This window comes from Acinonyx jubatus, chromosome E2 (genome assembly GCF_027475565.1).
Source record: "Acinonyx jubatus isolate Ajub_Pintada_27869175 chromosome E2, VMU_Ajub_asm_v1.0, whole genome shotgun sequence".
In the NCBI taxonomy this organism is placed as follows: domain Eukaryota; kingdom Metazoa; phylum Chordata; class Mammalia; order Carnivora; family Felidae; genus Acinonyx; species Acinonyx jubatus.
This window is the reverse complement of record NC_069396.1, coordinates 44,641,134-44,659,941: the sequence shown is the minus strand read 5'-3', so window position 1 is coordinate 44,659,941 and position 18,808 is coordinate 44,641,134. Positions and strand designations below refer to the sequence as shown.

General features: G+C 35.6%; 2 protein-coding genes across 16 annotated transcripts in view; one reads left to right on the top strand and one right to left on the bottom strand.

The window, feature by feature from the left end:
- Nucleotides 1-18,808, bottom strand: part of LOC106974722 (zinc finger protein 345) — a 171,767-nt gene that overhangs the window by 80,182 nt on the left and 72,777 nt on the right. The window lies entirely within an intron of this gene.
- ZNF790 (zinc finger protein 790) overlaps nucleotides 1-18,808 on the top strand; it is a 29,611-nt gene that overhangs the window by 7,664 nt on the left and 3,139 nt on the right. For 3 of the 15 annotated variants that reach the window (XM_015071921.3, XM_053210222.1, XM_053210221.1), the window contains exons 2-5: nucleotides 1,383-1,464; nucleotides 2,482-2,605; nucleotides 2,902-2,997; nucleotides 10,508-15,154. In XM_015071921.3, coding sequence (XP_014927407.1) covers nucleotides 1,456-1,464; nucleotides 2,482-2,605; nucleotides 2,902-2,997; nucleotides 10,508-12,165 — 1,887 coding nt within the window. In that variant the 5' untranslated portion in view covers nucleotides 1,383-1,455 and the 3' untranslated portion in view covers nucleotides 12,166-15,154. Of the gene's footprint in view, nucleotides 1-1,382; nucleotides 1,465-2,478; nucleotides 2,606-2,901; nucleotides 2,998-4,251; nucleotides 4,354-10,507; nucleotides 17,785-18,808 lie in introns of those variants that run through there. The other 12 variants (XM_015071920.3, XM_053210219.1, XM_027044738.2 and 9 more) reach the window with 9 other exon arrangements.

Genomic DNA, 18,808 nt, shown 5'->3' with positions numbered 1-18,808 from the left:
AATACTCTATAAACTAGGAATTAAAGGGAATTTCCTTGACTTGATATAGGGCACCTACAAAAATTCCATACTTAGTAGTGAGTATCTGAATGTTTTCCCCCTAAGATCGGGAATAAGAAAAAGAATGGCTGCTTTTGCCACTTCTATTCAATATTGTAGAGATTTTACAGGGCAGTTAGACAAGAAAAAAGAAAAAGCATCTATATTGGGAAAGAAATAAAACTCTCTATTTACACATGACATGATTTTTTAAATATAGAAAATCTTAAGGAATCCATATACAGAAAAACCATGAGAACTAATAAAGGAGTTTAGAAAAGTTTTAGGATACAAAGGACGCCTGGGTGGCTCAGCTGGTTAAGCATTCGACTCCTGATTTCGGCTCAGGTCATGATATCACAGTTGCGAGATTGAGGGTCAGGCTCTGTGCTGGTTGCTGAGCCTGTTAAAGATTCTCTTTTTCCCTTAGGGGCGCCTGGGTGGCTCAGCCGGTTAAGCATCCCCCTTCAGCTGGGTCATGATCTCGCGGTTTGTGAGTTCAAGCCCCACGTGGGGCTCTGTGCTGACAGCTCAGAGCCTGGAGCCTGCTTCAGATTCTATGTCTCCCCCACTCATGCTCTGTCTCTCTCTGTCTCTCAATAATAAATAAACGTTAAAAAATTAAAAAAAATAATTCACTCTTTCTGTCTTCCTCTGCCCCTCCCCTGCCCCTGGGGTAAAAAAAAGGTTTTGGATACAAGATCAATAGATAAAAATCAAGTGTATATTTATAAACTTGCAATGAAGAATCCAAAAATGAAATTAAGAAAATAGTTCCATTCACAATAGCATCAAAAAGCGTAAAATGTTTTAGGAATAAATTTAATTGGTGAAGTGTAAATCTCATAGTCTGAAAACCATAAAACAGGTATTCAAACAAAAACTTGTACATGAAAGTTCAGAGCAGCATATTTATAATAGTCAAAAGGTGGAAACAGCCCAAATGTCCATTAACAGATGAATGGGTAAACAAAATGTGATCTAGGTCATACAATGGAATATTATTCAGCCACAGAAAGGAATGAAATACTGATACATGCTACAACTTGGATGAACCTTGAAAGCATTATGCTAAATGAAAGACACTAGTCATAGTAAGTTCACATATTATAAGATTCTATTCATATGAAAGTCCAGGATAGAGAAATCTACAGAGACAAAAAGTAGATTAGTGGTTACTTAGGACTGAGAGAGAGGAGGAGGAAGAATGAGGACTTGGATTTTGGTTTGGGCCAGGATTTCTGCAGACTCCCTCTGACCTTTCTGCAGGGAAGAAAATGGAATTCTGAGTCCATTTGAAAGCTCTGAGGAAAACCTGACCTCTCACGATTCCTTCCCTCTAGCTCTGCTTTCTCAAGACTGTGCTTCACCAGGAGAGGAATCTAGAAGACTGATTGAGTCTTAGAATTTTAAGTCATGGCCCATGTGAGTTGGAATTGCCTCTTTCCAAAAATTATAACCATCTATATCACATCATATGAACATTTTTATTTCTTATCCTTAAACTGCTTGCTTAAGTCACTATTCAGTGTGGTAAGTGATAGCTGGGAAACAGTCCACTGCCTTCCCTAGGTGTCCCTCTTCTGTCCAACATGGCATTCGGCACCTTCTGCATCCTAATACTTTGACAGAGCACTGAAGGAGGAGAAATATTTTGCCTTAAAGGAAATAGTAGAGACTTTCTTTTCAAATCCGTGGCTTGACAAAGTGGAACTGAGTGGCTAAACAGGATACACTACATGAAAGCTTTTATTTACTCTGTAGAATGGGATATATTGATTATTAAAGGTGAGAGTTGGTAATGGTTGGTATTCATTTTAGTATGTGGCACTTTATCATGGCTTTTAAATAGAGGGTATGATGGAAGGTTAATAAGTTCAGAGAGATCAGGGATCTTGCCAGGAAATCAATGAGAGATTAATATTAATAAGACATGTGCTGATTGTCACTACTTAGCCTAGAGCCCAGAGATTTTATACATTCCCACAGAAAATGGTATTCTCCACAGAAAATGATACTCAGGGAGTGTATCTCTTCCAAGAATCCTTTCAATTTCAGCTAATAGAAAATTCAACTAAAAATAGCCTAAGGAGGAAGGGAAACTTGGCACATAATAAATCTGGAGTTAGTCATTTAAGCCTGGTGTGGCATCCCTGTGGTATCAACAAAGAACTCATGATTCTGTTTGTCATCCTGTTGTCTGCTATTTGTCACGGAAAGGTCATAAGGATGTTGTGACTGAACAACAGGAGATTTTAAGAACATACAGGCATTCAGCTTCCATGTCATTTCCCCCCGTCCCCCATACTACAGGCAGCCAACTTCAGTTTTTTGCTCAGTGAGTGTCCCACTTCCTACAGTGCCCTTTTTCATTTGTGTCCCTTCTACCTAAAAGATTTCTTTTAATTTCACCATTGGTGCTTGGGTTTGTTGTTTCAGCAGTTGATGATGTTCAGGGATATAGCTGTAGACTTCTCTCAAGAGGAGTGGGAGTGCCTGGACTTGGAACAGAGACATTTGTACAGAGATGTGATGTTGGAGAACTACAGCAACATGATCTCACTGGGTAAGATTCACAAACTGACCCCAGAACTTTCTGCTTTCTACATTGTGAATTTTTAAATTGTCTTTCAAGTGTCTAGGGGAATGTCTGACTTCTTTCTGGAAAAATGGCTTACACTTTGTAAATTTGGTTCTAGTGATCCTCAGTGGGAACATCCACCCTCTCCATCCTTTGGAAATACTTTATGCTTTTTTCTTGCTCTTTCTATAAGTGTTTTTCTTCCTTCATAACTAAGGGACTAGATGCAAACTTTGAAACCTCTACCATTTGGTCATTTCTTGTTTCTTATCTCTAATCAGGACTTTGCATTTATCAGCCAGATGTATTCTCTTTACTGGAGAAGGGAAAAGAGCCCTGGATATTTTTACAGGATGAGACAAGAGGACATTGCCCAGGTGAGTGATGGTTGAGCCAGCACAGGAACACCATCATTGCAGCTAAGAGCCCAGATGTTTATTGAGGCAGCACCATCTCTGAAATATTGGTCTCAGGTTTCTTCCTCAGGGAATAAAAACCCATGGACAAAAGCCTGAGACCTAGAGCCAAAGGTAACCTTTTCAGCATGAATTTCCAAATGACCCTTCTCTTCACCTCCAAATTCCACTCCCAATTCAGTCCTCTTCATTTTCTTTTCCTCATATTATAAAAAGGTGTCATTCTTTTTCTCCAGTAGTCAATTTATTAATGCTTTAATTGAGTTTCTTTCTTTTTTTTTTATTTAGATATTTGTAAATGTCTTCATTTAGATATTTGTAAATTTCTAAAAAAAAATTTTTTTTTAATTTTCCCTACTCAATCTTGTATTTTTCTTACTCTGCCTAAATTCTCCTTGGTTCTGTATTTCTTGCACTCATTAATTCATTCTTTTAACTAACATCTATTAATTTTCCAATTTCATTTTAGGATAAGAAGGGTTAACAAAGAGTATATAATCTATTAAGAAATTTGTATTTTTTTTTTGACTGGAATATGTCCATAAATTTAAGCAAAATAGGCTCTAAATTAAGAGAAGATGTAATAGGCTGCTTAGTTGAAAATCAGGAATGTAGGGGAAAATGGCTTCTGGCTATAGTGAATAGGAAGTGGCAGAAGAGAGGTTAAGTAAGGCTAATGAGGACAACAAAGAGAATGCAATGTCATAAAAGTCCTAGCAGTCAAGAGGAAACAAGGGGTATATTTGGCAAGTTGAGGTTAATTAATGAATTTTCTATTATGAGCAAGACTCAGATTGAAATAACATACTCTTGGAGCTTCTTTTTTATTTGAAATACCGAGGAAAGAAAATAAATTTTATTTCCTTACTGGACTCATGTTTGTAAATTCCAGAAACTATATTTTGTGTTTTAAAATTGTTCTTTTTCTGAACTATTGATACTGCAACAACTTGAATGAATCTCAAAGACATTGTGCTGAATGAAAAATGCCAACTCCAAAGGTCACATGCCAAATGAATCCATTTATAGAACGTTCTGGAAATCACTAAATTATAACCATTGAAAACATATTAGTGGTTGCTAGTGGTTAGGGATGAGCATGGGAGAGTGATGGTGGTGATTATGGCTATAAAGAGGGAGCACAAGAGGTAAAATCGGTGTAGTAATGGTCTTGGTCTGTGTCTTGATTGTGGTGGTGTTTACAGGAATCCACGTATGTGATGAAATGATATAACTATACATATGCGTTGTGCCAATATCAGTTTCATGGTTTTGATATTGTGCTTTATGTAAGATGTATTCGTTGGACAAAACTGGGTAAGGGGTACTCTTGCAACTTCTTGTGAACTTATAATTACAGTTGACCCTTAAACAACTCAGGGTGTTTCGGGGCACCGACCCTTGCACTGTCAAAAATTCATGTATAAATTTTGACTTTCCAAAAACTTAACTACTAGCAGCTTACTGTTGACTGGAAGTCTTACCAATAGCATAAATTAACACATACTTTATATGTTACATGTGTAATATAATGCTTCCTTAAAGTAAGCTAGAGAAAAGAATATGTTATTAAGAAAATCATATGCAAGAAAAGTTAATTTACAGTACTGGAAAAAAATCTACATATAAGTGGATCCATGCAGTTTAAACCTGCATTGTTCAAGGGTCAACCATATTTCAAAATAAAAGCTTTTGTAACATATTCTGGTCCCTAAGATCTATGCAATTTTATTTTATATTTTTATTTCCTAAACACTGTTATGTGCTTTTAAAATTCTGGTTAAATTATAAAATTTTCCATACTATAAATGTAAAATTTTCACATACTATAAATGTACTATTATATATTAAGGTTATTCTGTATTTCTTGTTACTAAAGTTATAATTCTTAGTACACATCAATTATTCATGGGTTTTTTTCCACATTGGATGATGGTTGTGTCTCAGATATGAAATTCCTTGGCCAAAGGATTTAAAGTTAGAATACAATGTGCCCAATTAATTTAAGATAGTTAATTGATTTGTCATTGGAAAAGTTACTTTAAATCATAGAAAATTATGTGAATACCTTAAACTATATTTATTTACAACCCATAACCATTTTACCCATGTTTCATTATAGGGCCAGGGCATGCTCTCCCTAATTGGAGTTCTGCCTATTCTTATATTAACCACACTAGTAATTCATTCTCCTAATTTTTTGGTTTCTGTTTTGAATAAGAATTTAGTTAATCTGACTGTGGAATCTTTTCCCCCCAGTCTTTATAATTGACTCCAAACTACTAAAATAAAATTTGTAGCCTTCTTAAATGAGTTTTTTTAGAGTATTCACTTAGTTTTCATAAAAAACAATCTTTCTTTCATATTTCTTTATATAATGATACTAACATATACAAGTTAAAATGTCAAAAACAGTTGGTATAAACAGGTTTGGAAACAAATAGCAGATTCATGGTAAACACATGGGTATCTGGGAGGTAGCTATGACTTGAATGTATTTGTATATTGTGGAAATTAATACTTATGTTTTCAGAAGGATCAGAGGGCATTGGTTCACATGAAGGTCAGGGATGGTATCAGTTTCAACGTAGTCTCACTACAAATGAGCTATTTTTATTTTTTTTAATGTTTATTTATTTTTGAGAGAGGCAGAGTGCAAGCAGGGGGAGGGGCAGAGAGAGAGGGAGACACAGAATCTGAAGCAGGCTTCAGGCTCTGAGCTGTTGGCACAGAGCCCGATGTGGGACTCAAACTCACTAACTGTGAGATCATGACCTAAGCCAAAGATGGATGCTCAACTGACTGAGCCACTCTGGTGCCCCCAAGTGAGTTATTTTTAAGTAGAGACTTCTAATAATTTAATAGCTTAAAGGCTATTGATTTCTAGGGAGGATGGATATTTCTTGTTTACTGAATTACTGGTTGTATTTATTTGATAAATGTCTGCTGTGTGCTTGATCTATCCTTACCATTTGTTGGCTTAATATTTTGTATTTTTGGTGTGAGTGGGCATTCACATAAAAGAAACACTAATACACTAATACCTAGTTAGGGTGGCCAGAAGAATATTTATCTTTGTTTTCTTTAAGACTTTAGTTTTATTTTGGTCCTAAAATTTTTGCTTTACACCTTAAGATAAAACAGAAAAAAAATAATAATATAATAATATATATATTATATATAATAATATATATATAATATATATATATATATATATAATAATATATTTGAAATCTGCAGTTTGGTCTGTTCTGACATTATGTTATATACATGAAATAATCACCATAATCAAGAAAAATATACTTCAGTTATTGCCAGATTTTCCTTGTGCCCCTTTGCCATTCATTCCCCTTTCGACTCCCATCTTTGAGAGATCACTACCTGCTTTTTGTAACTCTAGATTAGTTTATATGCTCTAGAGTGTTACATAAATTGTTATACAATGTATACTTTTTTCCTTTTTGCTAGCCTTGTGTCTTTTGCTAGCATGATTTTGAAATTTATCTGTGTGGTTGCATGTATCAATAGCTTATTTGTTATTTCTCTGTAGTGTTCCATGTATGGCTATACTTTATTCATTCATTCATCTGTTCATGGAATTTGTTCTGAAAATTCTCAGCCATTATGTTTTCAAATATTACTGCTTCTCCCATTCTTCCTCTTTTCTCCCTTTAAGCTTCCATTTACATTTACATTTAATCTTCTAACTGAATCTGTCATAATGCTTCTGTTAGGACTTTTCCAACCTTTTTCTCTTGGAGTTTTTCTTTTGACTTGTATTGGTTTCTTTCTTTTTTTTTTTTTTTTTTACTTGTATTGGTTTCTTGTTCTCTGCTAAAATGATTAATTTTGTTTTTAGCTTTTTGAGCATAGTTACTTTTAAACCCTGTCTCATAACTCCAATATCTAGAGTGCTTTTAGGTGTATTTCTACTATTGTTTCTGTGGTCTGTTTACATTCATATTGTCTGGTTATTTATTTAATTTTGTGCCAGACAGTGTTTTCAAAATGGTAAAACTAATGCCCAGGATACCTTCCTTTATAGAGGATTTCTATTTGCTTCTCTCAAGTACCTGAAGGCATTAACATTTTGGTTGATATCTTAATCCATCACCCTCCTTAGATAGTTTGAAACTGAACTATAGTTCCTGTGTAGGTCTGCCTCTGTTTTACTCAAGTTTCTTATTTCTAGCCTTTTAGTTATAACAGCATGAGGAATGCAGACAGACCCTGGATACTAATCTCTGCCACCTTAGTCCTGAGATGTCATAAATTCTATCAGTCTCTAAGCCAAATGCTAGTGCCAGTACAATCTGAATAGTAAAAATTGGCTGAGCCTTTTCAGTATATCAAATAATGTCATAATATTTTCTTATTTTGTTCATCTAAAATATTTTACCAGTAAGTTTGACAACACATAGAGATTTGGTTAGAGATGTTTGTTTTCTTGTATAAGTTTTAAAGTTTTTTTTGCCATTGATGTCTTTAATTTACTGGTAGTTTTTGTTTGTATATAGTATAAAGAAGAGTTATAATTTTTTCCCCACACAGTTATAGTGAAACACCACTTGTGGAATAATCGTATTCCTTCTTTCATAATCTTAAGTTTCTGCGTTGTTTCTGAGTCCTTGATTGTCTTCCACTGGGTTATATGTAGAGATACTATTTGACCAGAAATATGTAAAAATTCTTGACACGGCTGAGAACCTACTCATGGGTTTTTTTTCTTTTTAATATAAATTAGAAGTGATTCTAGTAGGCACTATTTTATTTTTTCCAGCTATGTTCACTTGTTTAGTTCAGGCTCAGGATAAGCAGCAAGTTAGGTTTCACCAAGAAGAGATGTATAAAGAGTCATAATTAAGGACCTGGAATGTAAATGGAAGTGAGAAAAATCGGAGGGTGATACAGAGTAAAAATGTAGTAGGATCATTATTTCTAACTTTCATGTTTGTGCTGTGTTTGGGGTGTCCCATAGCTTGTTTATTAAATTAAGAATATGCAGATCGTGACCTGCTCAATGAGGAGGCACAAGCCACCCACACAGGGTTGGCAGGTAGCTCCCTCAGCATCCAAGCTTCTACTTTGGAGAAGTGAAAATGCTGGAGTCATTGTGATTGAAGGCACAGGTTTAATACAATTACACAAGGGAAGTTAAATCACAAGATTTATTACTTATGAATTGCGGAAATTGGGGCAGGGGCACACAGTGAGCTGTGGGAAGGACAGTCCTCCATCCCAGGTCATGAGCAAGTGGGAGATAAGAAAGCAGAGTAGCAAGCACCTTACTTAGAAGGTAGTTGGGGTTGAGGTCACTAACTTTTTGTGGGCTCAATGCTATGTGGCTATTTTTAAAGTGACTGGGAAAAACCACGCAGGAACTCATGGTGGGAATCCTAAGCTCAGATCTTAATCTAAATGCTGAGGTTCTGGGTGTGGGCAGGGTTGTCATACTGTAAGATGCCTAGGCAGCATCTCAAAGTAACTTTTCTCATCACATTCTATTATGCGAGGAATTTATTTTAATGTCTTTGATTTATATTCATTTGATATTTCATTTATCTTAAATGCCTTGCCTGTAATAATTAGCACAGTAATAATAATCATTTTCTAGTAGTTGTTTATGTGTGAGATACTGTTAAACCATTTCCAGTCCCTTCCGTTTTTCTTCTCTAATCGTTAATCATCATCATCATTGTCATCATCATCGTCATCATCATCATCATCATCATGTACTACTTGTGTGGTGCTTTTTCTGTGTTAGGCACTTTATAAAAATAGTATGTTTTCCAAACCCTCTCAATAAATCTCTTTAAAAAATATATTAATGTCCCTATTTATCATATGGAAAAATAAGAGCTCAGTGAAGCTCAGTAATTTTCTCATAACCTAAAGATGGTGTTAGTAAACAGAACTGAGCCTGAAACTGTGGTCTGTCTTTTTTCCACTACAATACACTACTACTTATACATGTAACTGAACTGCCTCTCAACTTCTTCAGTCACTGCTAGAGTACTTGCTCAGTTCTCACCTTTCTCCTCCCAAGAAAAATTTGTAGCATAACCATATGACAATTTCATCAAATCCTAGCACATATCAAAAATGAGTCACACAGGGGTCCTACTTATTCTTAGCTCATGCCAGACTCCTTGCCCTTGACAAAACTTCTCAAAGTATTTTCCTTTTTGAACTATTACCCATAATTATGTCCTTTAACCTAAATGCAACATACCTGTGTTACTGAGTTCCTGCTCTTCTGTTAACTCTAGACCAGACAACTTCCCACATATAAGACTGATACTCTTATTTCCCAACATTACTGTTTTTAAGCTCGGAATTATGTAAGATATTCATTGTAGTATCTTGCATAGTATTTGAAATTTGTAAATATTTTGTGAAGTATTTTCAGTGGCCTTGGATAGAAGGGAAAGGAAGAGAAGACCTGTTGGAAGGGCCTGAAAGCATAAAGCAGAATGGTTGAGCAATACTATAAACTCAAGAATAAAGAAAACAAAAGCACCTTGGTTGAAGTCATGTGACAAAAAGATGGCTTGGTTTTATACAGTGGAGGAAATGAGCAGGGTGAAGTCTTTAAGTGTGCAAAGGCAAATTGAAGCATAATTAAGTAGCTGTAATTACATTTCTGCATATTTGTCTTTGAGTTAGTTTAGATATGCTCTTGTTTCATCCTATTTGTACAGAAAGTAATATGGAAGCAGGATATTCAGTAAACATGGAAGGGATTAGACAGTGCGATGTGTTATGTTGTTCTCACATGACTAAATGATCCCAGTTGTGCTTCCTGGTACCTGGTTTTTGTAATATTATCCTTTATTCCATCCTAAATTCCCCCTACTCCACTTTTTTTGTTTGTTTTATAGTGTATTTTTTACAGAATTATTTTTTTAATGCCTGACATATGCTGAAGGTTGATTTATCATACTGAGTGAAACAGTTTTATCTTTACATTGGCTTTCCATGATTGGGTGGTACCCGAATAATTATTTTCTTAAATTGAATTGCTCAGGTGAATTTGACCAAAACAAAGGTTTTGGGTTTTTTTTTTTTTTTTTTTTCCTTGAGAGAGAGAGTAGGGGAAGGACAGAGGGGGAGAGAATCTTAAGCAGGTTCCACCCCCATCATGGAGCCCAATGCAGGACTCAGTCTCACAACCATGAGATCATGACCTGAGCTGAAATCAAAAGTTGCACGCTCAACCGAATGAACCACCCAGGTGCCCCTAAAACAAAGCTTTTATATATCGAAACACCCACCTCAACTTTTATTAGTTCTCTTAAATTTCTATTTATTTTCCACCTTTTTTTCATATCACCCAGAATTTGAGAATTTCTTAAGCCATTCACTTCTTGTGTACTTTATGTATTTTAAGATTTACTTCTTATATCTACATTGGAGGTTTTATTTCTTTTTGAACAATAAAACAGTAGGAATTTACCTTCTTATCTTTCAGACATGCCATTCAGATGTCAAACCAAGGAGTTATCACAAAAAAGTGTTACTTTTGAGAGAGAATTATCTCAATTGGAAATCTGTAAAAAACACAACCTTGAATATTCATGTTTTAGGGCTGATTGGGAAAGCAAAGGTCAGTTTGAAACACAACAGGAAAATCAGGAAGAATGTTTAAAGCAAGTTATACTCACCGATGAAAAAATGTCCACTTTTAACCATCACACAGCTCACAGACTTGATACAGGAAAGAAACTGAATGAATTTAAAGAGTGTGCGAAAGCCTTTTGTTCTGGCTCGGACTGTGATCAACATCAATTAATTCACACTGGTGAGAGATTTTGTGAAGATAAAGAATATGAGAAGACCTTTCTTTCTGATTCAGAACTTACTCAATATCAGACAGTACACTCTGCCAAGAAAACATATGAATGTAAAGAATGTGGGAAGGCTTTTAGTTTGCGTTCAAGTCTTACTGGTCACAGGAGGATTCATACTGGTGAAAAACCTTTTAAATGTAAGGAATGTGGGAAGTCCTTTAGATTTCATTCACAACTTAGTGTTCATAAGCGTATTCATACTGGTGAGAAATCTTATGAATGTAAACAATGTGGGAAAGCCTTTAGTTGTGGCTCAGATCTTACACGACATCAGAGAATTCATACCGGTGAAAAACCTTATGAATGTAATGAATGTAGAAAGGCCTTTAGTCAGCGATCACATCTTACTAAACATCAGAGAATTCACACTGGTGAAAAACCTTATGAATGTAAGCAGTGTGGAAAAGCGTTTACTCGTGGTTCACACCTAACTCAACATCAGAGAACTCATACTAGTGAGAAATCTCATGAATGTAAGGAATGTGGAAAAGCCTTTATTCGTGGTTCAAATCTTATTCAACATCAGAATGTTCATGTTGGTAGGAAACCCTATGAATGTGAGAAATGTGGAAAAGCCTATATCTGGAGTTCACACCTTGCTAGACATCAACGAATTCATAATGGTAGGAAACCTTATGAATGTAAGCAATGTGGGAAGACATTTATTTGGGCCTCCTATCTTGCTCAACATGAGAAAATTCATAATGAGAGGAAACTCTATGAATGTAAGGAATGTAGAAAGACCTTTCGTCATGGCTCAGAGTTTAATCGGCATCAAAAAATTCATACTGGTGAAAGAAACTATGAATGTAAACAATGTGGAAAGACCTTTTTTCGTGGTTCAGAACTTAATCGACATCAGAAAATCCACACTGGAAAGAGACCATATGAATGTGAAGAATGTGGAAAAGCCTTTCTCTGGGGTTCACAACTTACTCGACATCAGAGAATACATACTGGTGAGGAACCTTATGTATGTAAAGAATGTGGGAAATCTTTTATCTGGGGTTCACAGCTTACACGACATAAGAAAATTCATACTGATACAGAATCATATGAATGTAAAGAAAGTAGCCAGATCTTTAGTCCCCATCCATATTTTACTGAACAGAAAATTCACAATGGTGAGAATCTCTATCAATGGAAAGACTATAGGAACACCTTTAGTCAGGACTCAGACTTTGCTCAACATCAGGATATTTACACTTTTGAGAAATCCTATGAATGTAAAAATTTTGAGACATTTTCTCCAAGCTCTCATCTTATTTCACTCTTGTGAGGTCTTCTAATATAAAAATATAGGAAGTCTTTATTCATAATTCCTTAATTGATGTCAGTTAATTCCTTCTTTTGAGGAACTCACAAGTATAAGTAATATTGGAAGAACATTTGACAGAGCACACAACACACTAAATAGCAGAGAATTCATAATGCAATCTATATTAATATAGGAAAGCATTTACTGATTGGTTTTCCATTTGGAATATCAGGGTAAAACCCTATGAAAAAGATGACACTGTGATTCTCTTGAATCATTCTTAAAAGCATTCTCCACATCATTGATACTACTCTGCATAGAATTTAAATCTAACTCACATAGGGAAACCTTCCATTCCTATTCAATTTTGTTACAGTTCCACAAAATTATACCAAAGGTGAATTTCTGTTACGTAATTAATCTTGGGAAGCCTTGAGCTGTGTCATGCAGTTTATTTGGCATGTCTTAGTTTCCACACCTCTTATCTTTGTGTTTTTTGGAAAGTAACTTGAATCTGTGTTTCCTTATTTGATTACAAGGGTTAAATGAGCTTGATGACTTCAATGACTTAATAGCCATCATTAATATTAGTGTTAGACAGCTTCTATGAGAGGAAGACCTTAACAATATAATAAATGTAGACAAATATGCCATTTATATGTGTGTCTTATCGAACAGCAGGATGCTAATTCTGAAGAAAAACCAGTCAAACGGAAGGGAAGAAAGCTTTGAATCAGTATTAAATTCATTTGCTGCATAAAAAAATTCATACTATAAAGAAAGCCTTATGGTTTTAATGAAAGTGGAGTTGTTGAATGCTCACCAGTGGTTTTTTTTTTTTTTTTGTTTTGTTTTTAAAGGCATTTAGAAATGATTTGTCCCTAACAGATTTCTAAAGCCAAATGTCATATCCATTTTATCACCACAATGACAATTTATTTTTTTTTAAGTTTATTTATTTTGAGAGAGAAAGCATGAGCAGGGTAGGGGCAGAGAGAGAGAGAGAGAGAATCTCAAGCAGGCTCCCCACTGTCAGCAAGAGCCCAATGTGGGGCTCAATCTCATGAACTGTGAGATCATGACCTGAGCGAAAATCAAGAGTCAGATGCTTAACTGACTAAGCCACCCAGGTGCCCCTGAAATTCAGAAATTAGAAAATAGCCAAATGAATTCTGATCTCTTGGAAATTTAACACTACATTTATAAATTATCAAAGTAATGAGCAAATCAAAAGTGAAATTACAGGCTTATTTAGATGTGAATGATAACAAAACTCCTATATGTCAAATCCTATGAACATGACCATGGCAGCTCTCGATGGAAATTACTCTTATGTATATAACAAAGAAAATTGAGGGAAATTTACTTCTTGTCACCACTGTATTTCCAGCACTTATAACAGTGCCTGTCATATTGTAGAGTCCAAGTATTTGTCAAATTAAATAATGATTACTTAACAAGCTAAAGTAAGAGCTGATGCCCCAATGGGCATTTGAATTGATAGAAATGTGTTTTTTTCTTAATTTTTTTAATGTTTATTTATTTTGAGAGAGTGTGTGTGAGCAGGGGAGGGACAGAGAGAGTAGGAGAGAGAAAGAATCCCGAGCAGTCTCTGCACTGCCAGAGCAGAGCCTAAGGTGGGGCTTAAACTCACAAACCATGAGATCATGTCCTGAGCCAAGATCAAGAGTCAGATGTTTAACCGACTGAGCCACCCAGGTGCCTCTGAATTGATGGAAAGCTTTATTTAACGAAAATAAAGAAAAATTCATGGAATAAATAACAATACAGAAGGTTTTTTATTTTAAGTCAAAACGTTTCTTGGTAGCAATGCCTTAACATTATCATAAGAAAGGAGAAATGTGGTACATGTTTTAGAGGGTATTTTTAATGACAATATGAAGAGATATAAACCTTACTAGAAACAAATTTTAAATAGAATATAGTTTGTTTTCTAGGAAAATAAATTATTAAATTTCAAGAGTAACTAAAAGGGGCCAAAAAATTTAAGTTAGAAAAAATAATCTTTATAACTCATGTAGGAGTACAGGCTGCTCCCTGAAGAAACAAAATCCTATGGAAAAATTGCTAGCAGATGCTAAAAGACTAACGTAATTCTGATAACAAAATTAGATGTGGAGTAGCCCTTGAACGACAAATTCCAGAAGAATTTTACTCATGAACATACATGACAAAAACTAATACAGGGGCACCTGGGTGGCTCAGTCAGTTAAGCATCTGTCTTTGGCTCAGGTCATGATCTCACAGTTCAGAAGTTCAAGCCCCATATCAAGCTCTGTGCAGAAAGTGCGATGCCTGTTTGGGATTCTCTTCTCCCTGTCTTTCTGCCTCTCCCCCACTTGTGCTCACTCCCTCTTTCTCTCTAAAAACAAAAACAAAAAACTAATACAATAGTCAAATGATGTTTACCCAGAATGTTTAAACTCTGACCTGGATAGGTGATAATTCTGTAGTTTATGCATAACAGCAAGGTGTATCGTTGATGAAGATGTACTTTACCAGTTCAGCACTTAATTTATTCTAAGAGTATTTTCTTCATACCTTTTAGTATTACATAAGTCAAAGAATATTGAGTTTATGTACATGTATGTAGCACATAATTCAGTTCTTTAACAGTAGTTAAACAGTATTAGGGAACATACTTCCCTCTGAAATTATTGTCTTCTGTGGAATTTCTCAACTCGTGGGGAAAGTGAAATTTTTTTGTTATATTACTTTATTGTAATAAACCAGCCATTTTCATTCATGCTGACTATTTTTGTTAAGGTGATGATTACATTGAGAAATGTAACAGCTTTCTGGACGTCCATATACAGATAACTATGGCCATTCCTTTTTCTTTTGGCCTAGACTTCTGTGTTGAGTTTAGTATCAGTGTGCATATCTGGTGCTCTTGTCTCCTTCATTGTGAATTCCTGGATCTCCTTGAATGCCTGAGGTACGTGTTTCTTGAACCCCTTTCCATTGGTATGTTTGTGAATTTTGATAATGTCTTCTCTAGTCTACCATAGAGATAACAGAAATTCTTTAGTCATTCCCTAACCACCTTTCTTTGCAGGAACCATTCTGCTAGATTCATTTTGGGAAAGAATTTTTTAATCATTAGTATTAGCACAATTGGATGAAATTTATGGAAAAAAAATCAGTTTCCTCTCTGACAGTGTAAAGTAGGATGAATTCCCAATAAATCCAGATATCTAAATGTAAAAACTAAAAATAAAACAGAAAGAAACTTTACAAATACTACATGGGTGAATTTCTTTATAACCCTGGAATGGAGATATTAAGAAGTATGACTCAAAAATCCAAGTAGAAATAAAGAAAAAAGTAAATAATTTTTATAGGACTCCATGTTAAAGATAAAGGACAATGAAAAATTGGAGATATTTGCAAGTATATCACAGACTAATATCCTTAAAGATTCTAAAATTTGAGATGAGAATGCAAGTTACACTACATTGAGATACCACTTCATCCCTACCAGATGCACAGAAATCCTAAAGGGTATTAATAATTCTATTGTCAAGACTGAAAAAACAAGAACTCTGAAATTGCTGATGAAAATGAAAAAATATAGTATAGTCCATATAGGAGGGAATTAAGCAATGTCCAGGTGTAGTCTCATGCATTTACCATAAGACCAGCACCCTTATTTCTATCCCAAAGATACACTCATAAAATTACAAAATATGGTATACACTAAGGAATTTTTTAAAAACATGATTTGTAAATGCAGCAAATTGGAAACAACCTAGATGTCCAGCAATAGACTGGGTGAATTAACTATCATATGAATGTACAGTGGAGTATTGTGCATCTGGGTTTTTCTAGGGAGTGATCTTCAGAGTATCTTAAATGAAAAAGAGGTAGGTGCAGAATATGTTTATTATACTAATATTTGTGAAAGAAGAGGGGGATACTATATATACCTGTACTTTAAAAAAGAAATCTCGGGGCGCCTGGGTGGCTCAGTAGATTAAGTGTCCGACTTCAGCTCAGGTCATGATCTCATGGTTCATGAGTTTGAGCCCCACATCAGACTCTGTGCTGACAGCTCAAAGCCTGGAGCCTGCTTCAGATTCTGTGTCCCTCTCTCTTTGCCCCTTCCCTGTTCACACTCTGTCTCTGTCTCTCAAAAATAAATAAACATTGAGGAAAAAAAAAAAAAAGGAATCTCAAGATGAAACAACAGGGGAGGGCAAGGGTGAAAGGTTTATCTTTGGTTATACCTTCTTTTTGTTTTGACTTTGGATCCATGTAGATATTTTACATATCAGCTTTTATTTTAAAAATTAAGTCAAAAAGGAAAATAAACCTGTATCAAAACCAGTGGATTTGATTCTACATCATGTTCTGATATAACAACATAAAGAATAATAATTTCAAACGGTGTTAAAATATTTTGACTTACCATTAGGAGAATATGTCAAAGATAATTCTGTATCTCAAGCACAAAGAGAAATATGAAGAAATCTAAACTGCCTTTATTAGTCTTTTGTTAGTGGTAATATTGGTATTATTTTTCTACCTAAGGGGTTTATTTATTTTTTTAAGTAGGCTCCATGCCCTATGTGGGGCTTGAACTCATGATCCTGAGATTGAGAGTTGCATGCTCTACCAACTTAGTCAGCCAGGCACCCCTACTAAAGGGTTTAAAAACATTAGTGACCTAGAAGCTATGAGTTGCCCATGTATCCAGACTGTAGTTTTCAAATTCCATTTTCTATAAAAAGAAAAAGTTCTCCTTAGAGAAATGGCATAAGACAGGTCAACAGTAGAAAATGTATATATAATTATCATAAAATGTCTTATTGTACCTAAAAGCAATAAAGCTATCAAAGACTACAGGATCATTAACCTAAAGGAACTGACCAAAGATAGGATCAGTTAAACATCAGAAACTATTGCAATGGGTTGAAACTGTGTAGGTAAAACTGCCTAAATTCAAAATGAAAAAAAAAGGGGGGGGGGGTTTATGGAGTTTGCCAGAGTACTAGCATATTCTGAAATTTTGGTAAGGAACAGAACAGAATTTTGGTAAGGAACCAAATTTCCTTTGGTAAGGAACAGAACCAAGTATTTATCATGATTTTTCTGTACAAGCTGTAATCAAATAGTTGGCAAGAGGAGGTTCAGAAATGACAGACTTAGAAAGTTACATTTGGCATCATTTAATAAAATAATGGAATTGGCAACAATTCATAATGGGTTATTGGGAATTTCAGAAGATAACAATAAGGTTGACAACACTTCAGTTGGCCAATCTTAAGACTAAATTGGAACAACATGGTATTAATATGCCTCGTGTGATGCCATAGGAAGTAGGAAGTACTACCTAAGTTATATTTCCCAACACTGAATCTTAATCTACTTTAACCTCCAGATCTAATTACCAATTTATAGGAAATAAAATGAATTTAAAAACTTGTGAGTAGTATGTGAAGGTCACGAATTGGCCAAATCAGAATGTGGAAAATTCTATGGGACAAATTGCCAAGTTTCTTCAGTAAATGAGTGGCATGGTAAGGAGGGAGAAATATGAACTGCCTTAGTTCAAAAGAGACTTAAAGGTAACATCAACCAGATTCAGAGTGTGGAACATTCTTGAGTCCAGACTTGGAACAAATAACTGAACAGATATTTTGAGGAAATCATGAAAAATTGAACATGGATTGGGTATTAGATACTAATTAATTTTTTTAATTTGGTTGGATATGGTAAAGAGACTGCATATGTCCTGGTGCACATGCCTGGGGCGGGAGGGGGAGGGGAGCCAACCCCGGGCTTGGTAGCATTCTCAGGGGTGCACTTTGAGAAAGCCCCCTCCCTTGAGCACTGTGGGAAGAAGGTTTATTGCCCCCTGCAAAGACAAAAGACCCTGAAGACGCCAGCCAGAGGCCCTTTGTCAACTGAGCAGAGTGCTATTTCAGAACTGGGTGTCCACATGGAGCAGGATCCTTTAAGACATTGGGTTTTGGATCCCAGTCGAGCACTGGGGAGTCAGGGGAGACTGTAGAGCAGGGCAAATCGGTCACTGAAGTCTGTGCTGCTCTGTCAGGGCAGCATAAACTGTGGTTTGGGACACCTGGTAGGAGGAGGAGAGATTGGGGTGTCGCCATTTTCCTCCCCATCACTAACACAGTGGGGCTTCAGGGAGCAGCACAGCCACCTCCAGTGGAGGTGGGACCCACTTACACCAAACGTTGCCCTTCCGAGGCCAGGAACTGCTTATTTACCAGGGTGAGATTGACACTCACTGAACTAGTTGGTCCCTCCTCCAGACCAGCACAACCACTGTTTCCAAGGCACCAACAGACAACTGTCCTGCAGTTTTGTATGTTAGTCTGTTTTTTTTTCTTTTTAAATTATTATTATTATTACTTCTTCTCTTTTCCCTGCATTACCTTTCTACTCTCCTCCCCCCCCACCCCCACCCCCACCTTAGAATCAGCCTTATAGTTTCTGATTTGATTTTTGGTCAATACTTATATATTTTTCCTTTTTTTTTTTTTTTAATTTCTGTTCTGGTTGTTTAATCCGGCATTTTTACTCTATCCTTTTTTTACCTTTTCTGTATCTCCTTTATTTTCCTCTCTGTCTTTCTGGATTAAGCCCAATAGTTTCTTTGATTCTCTCTGCCTGG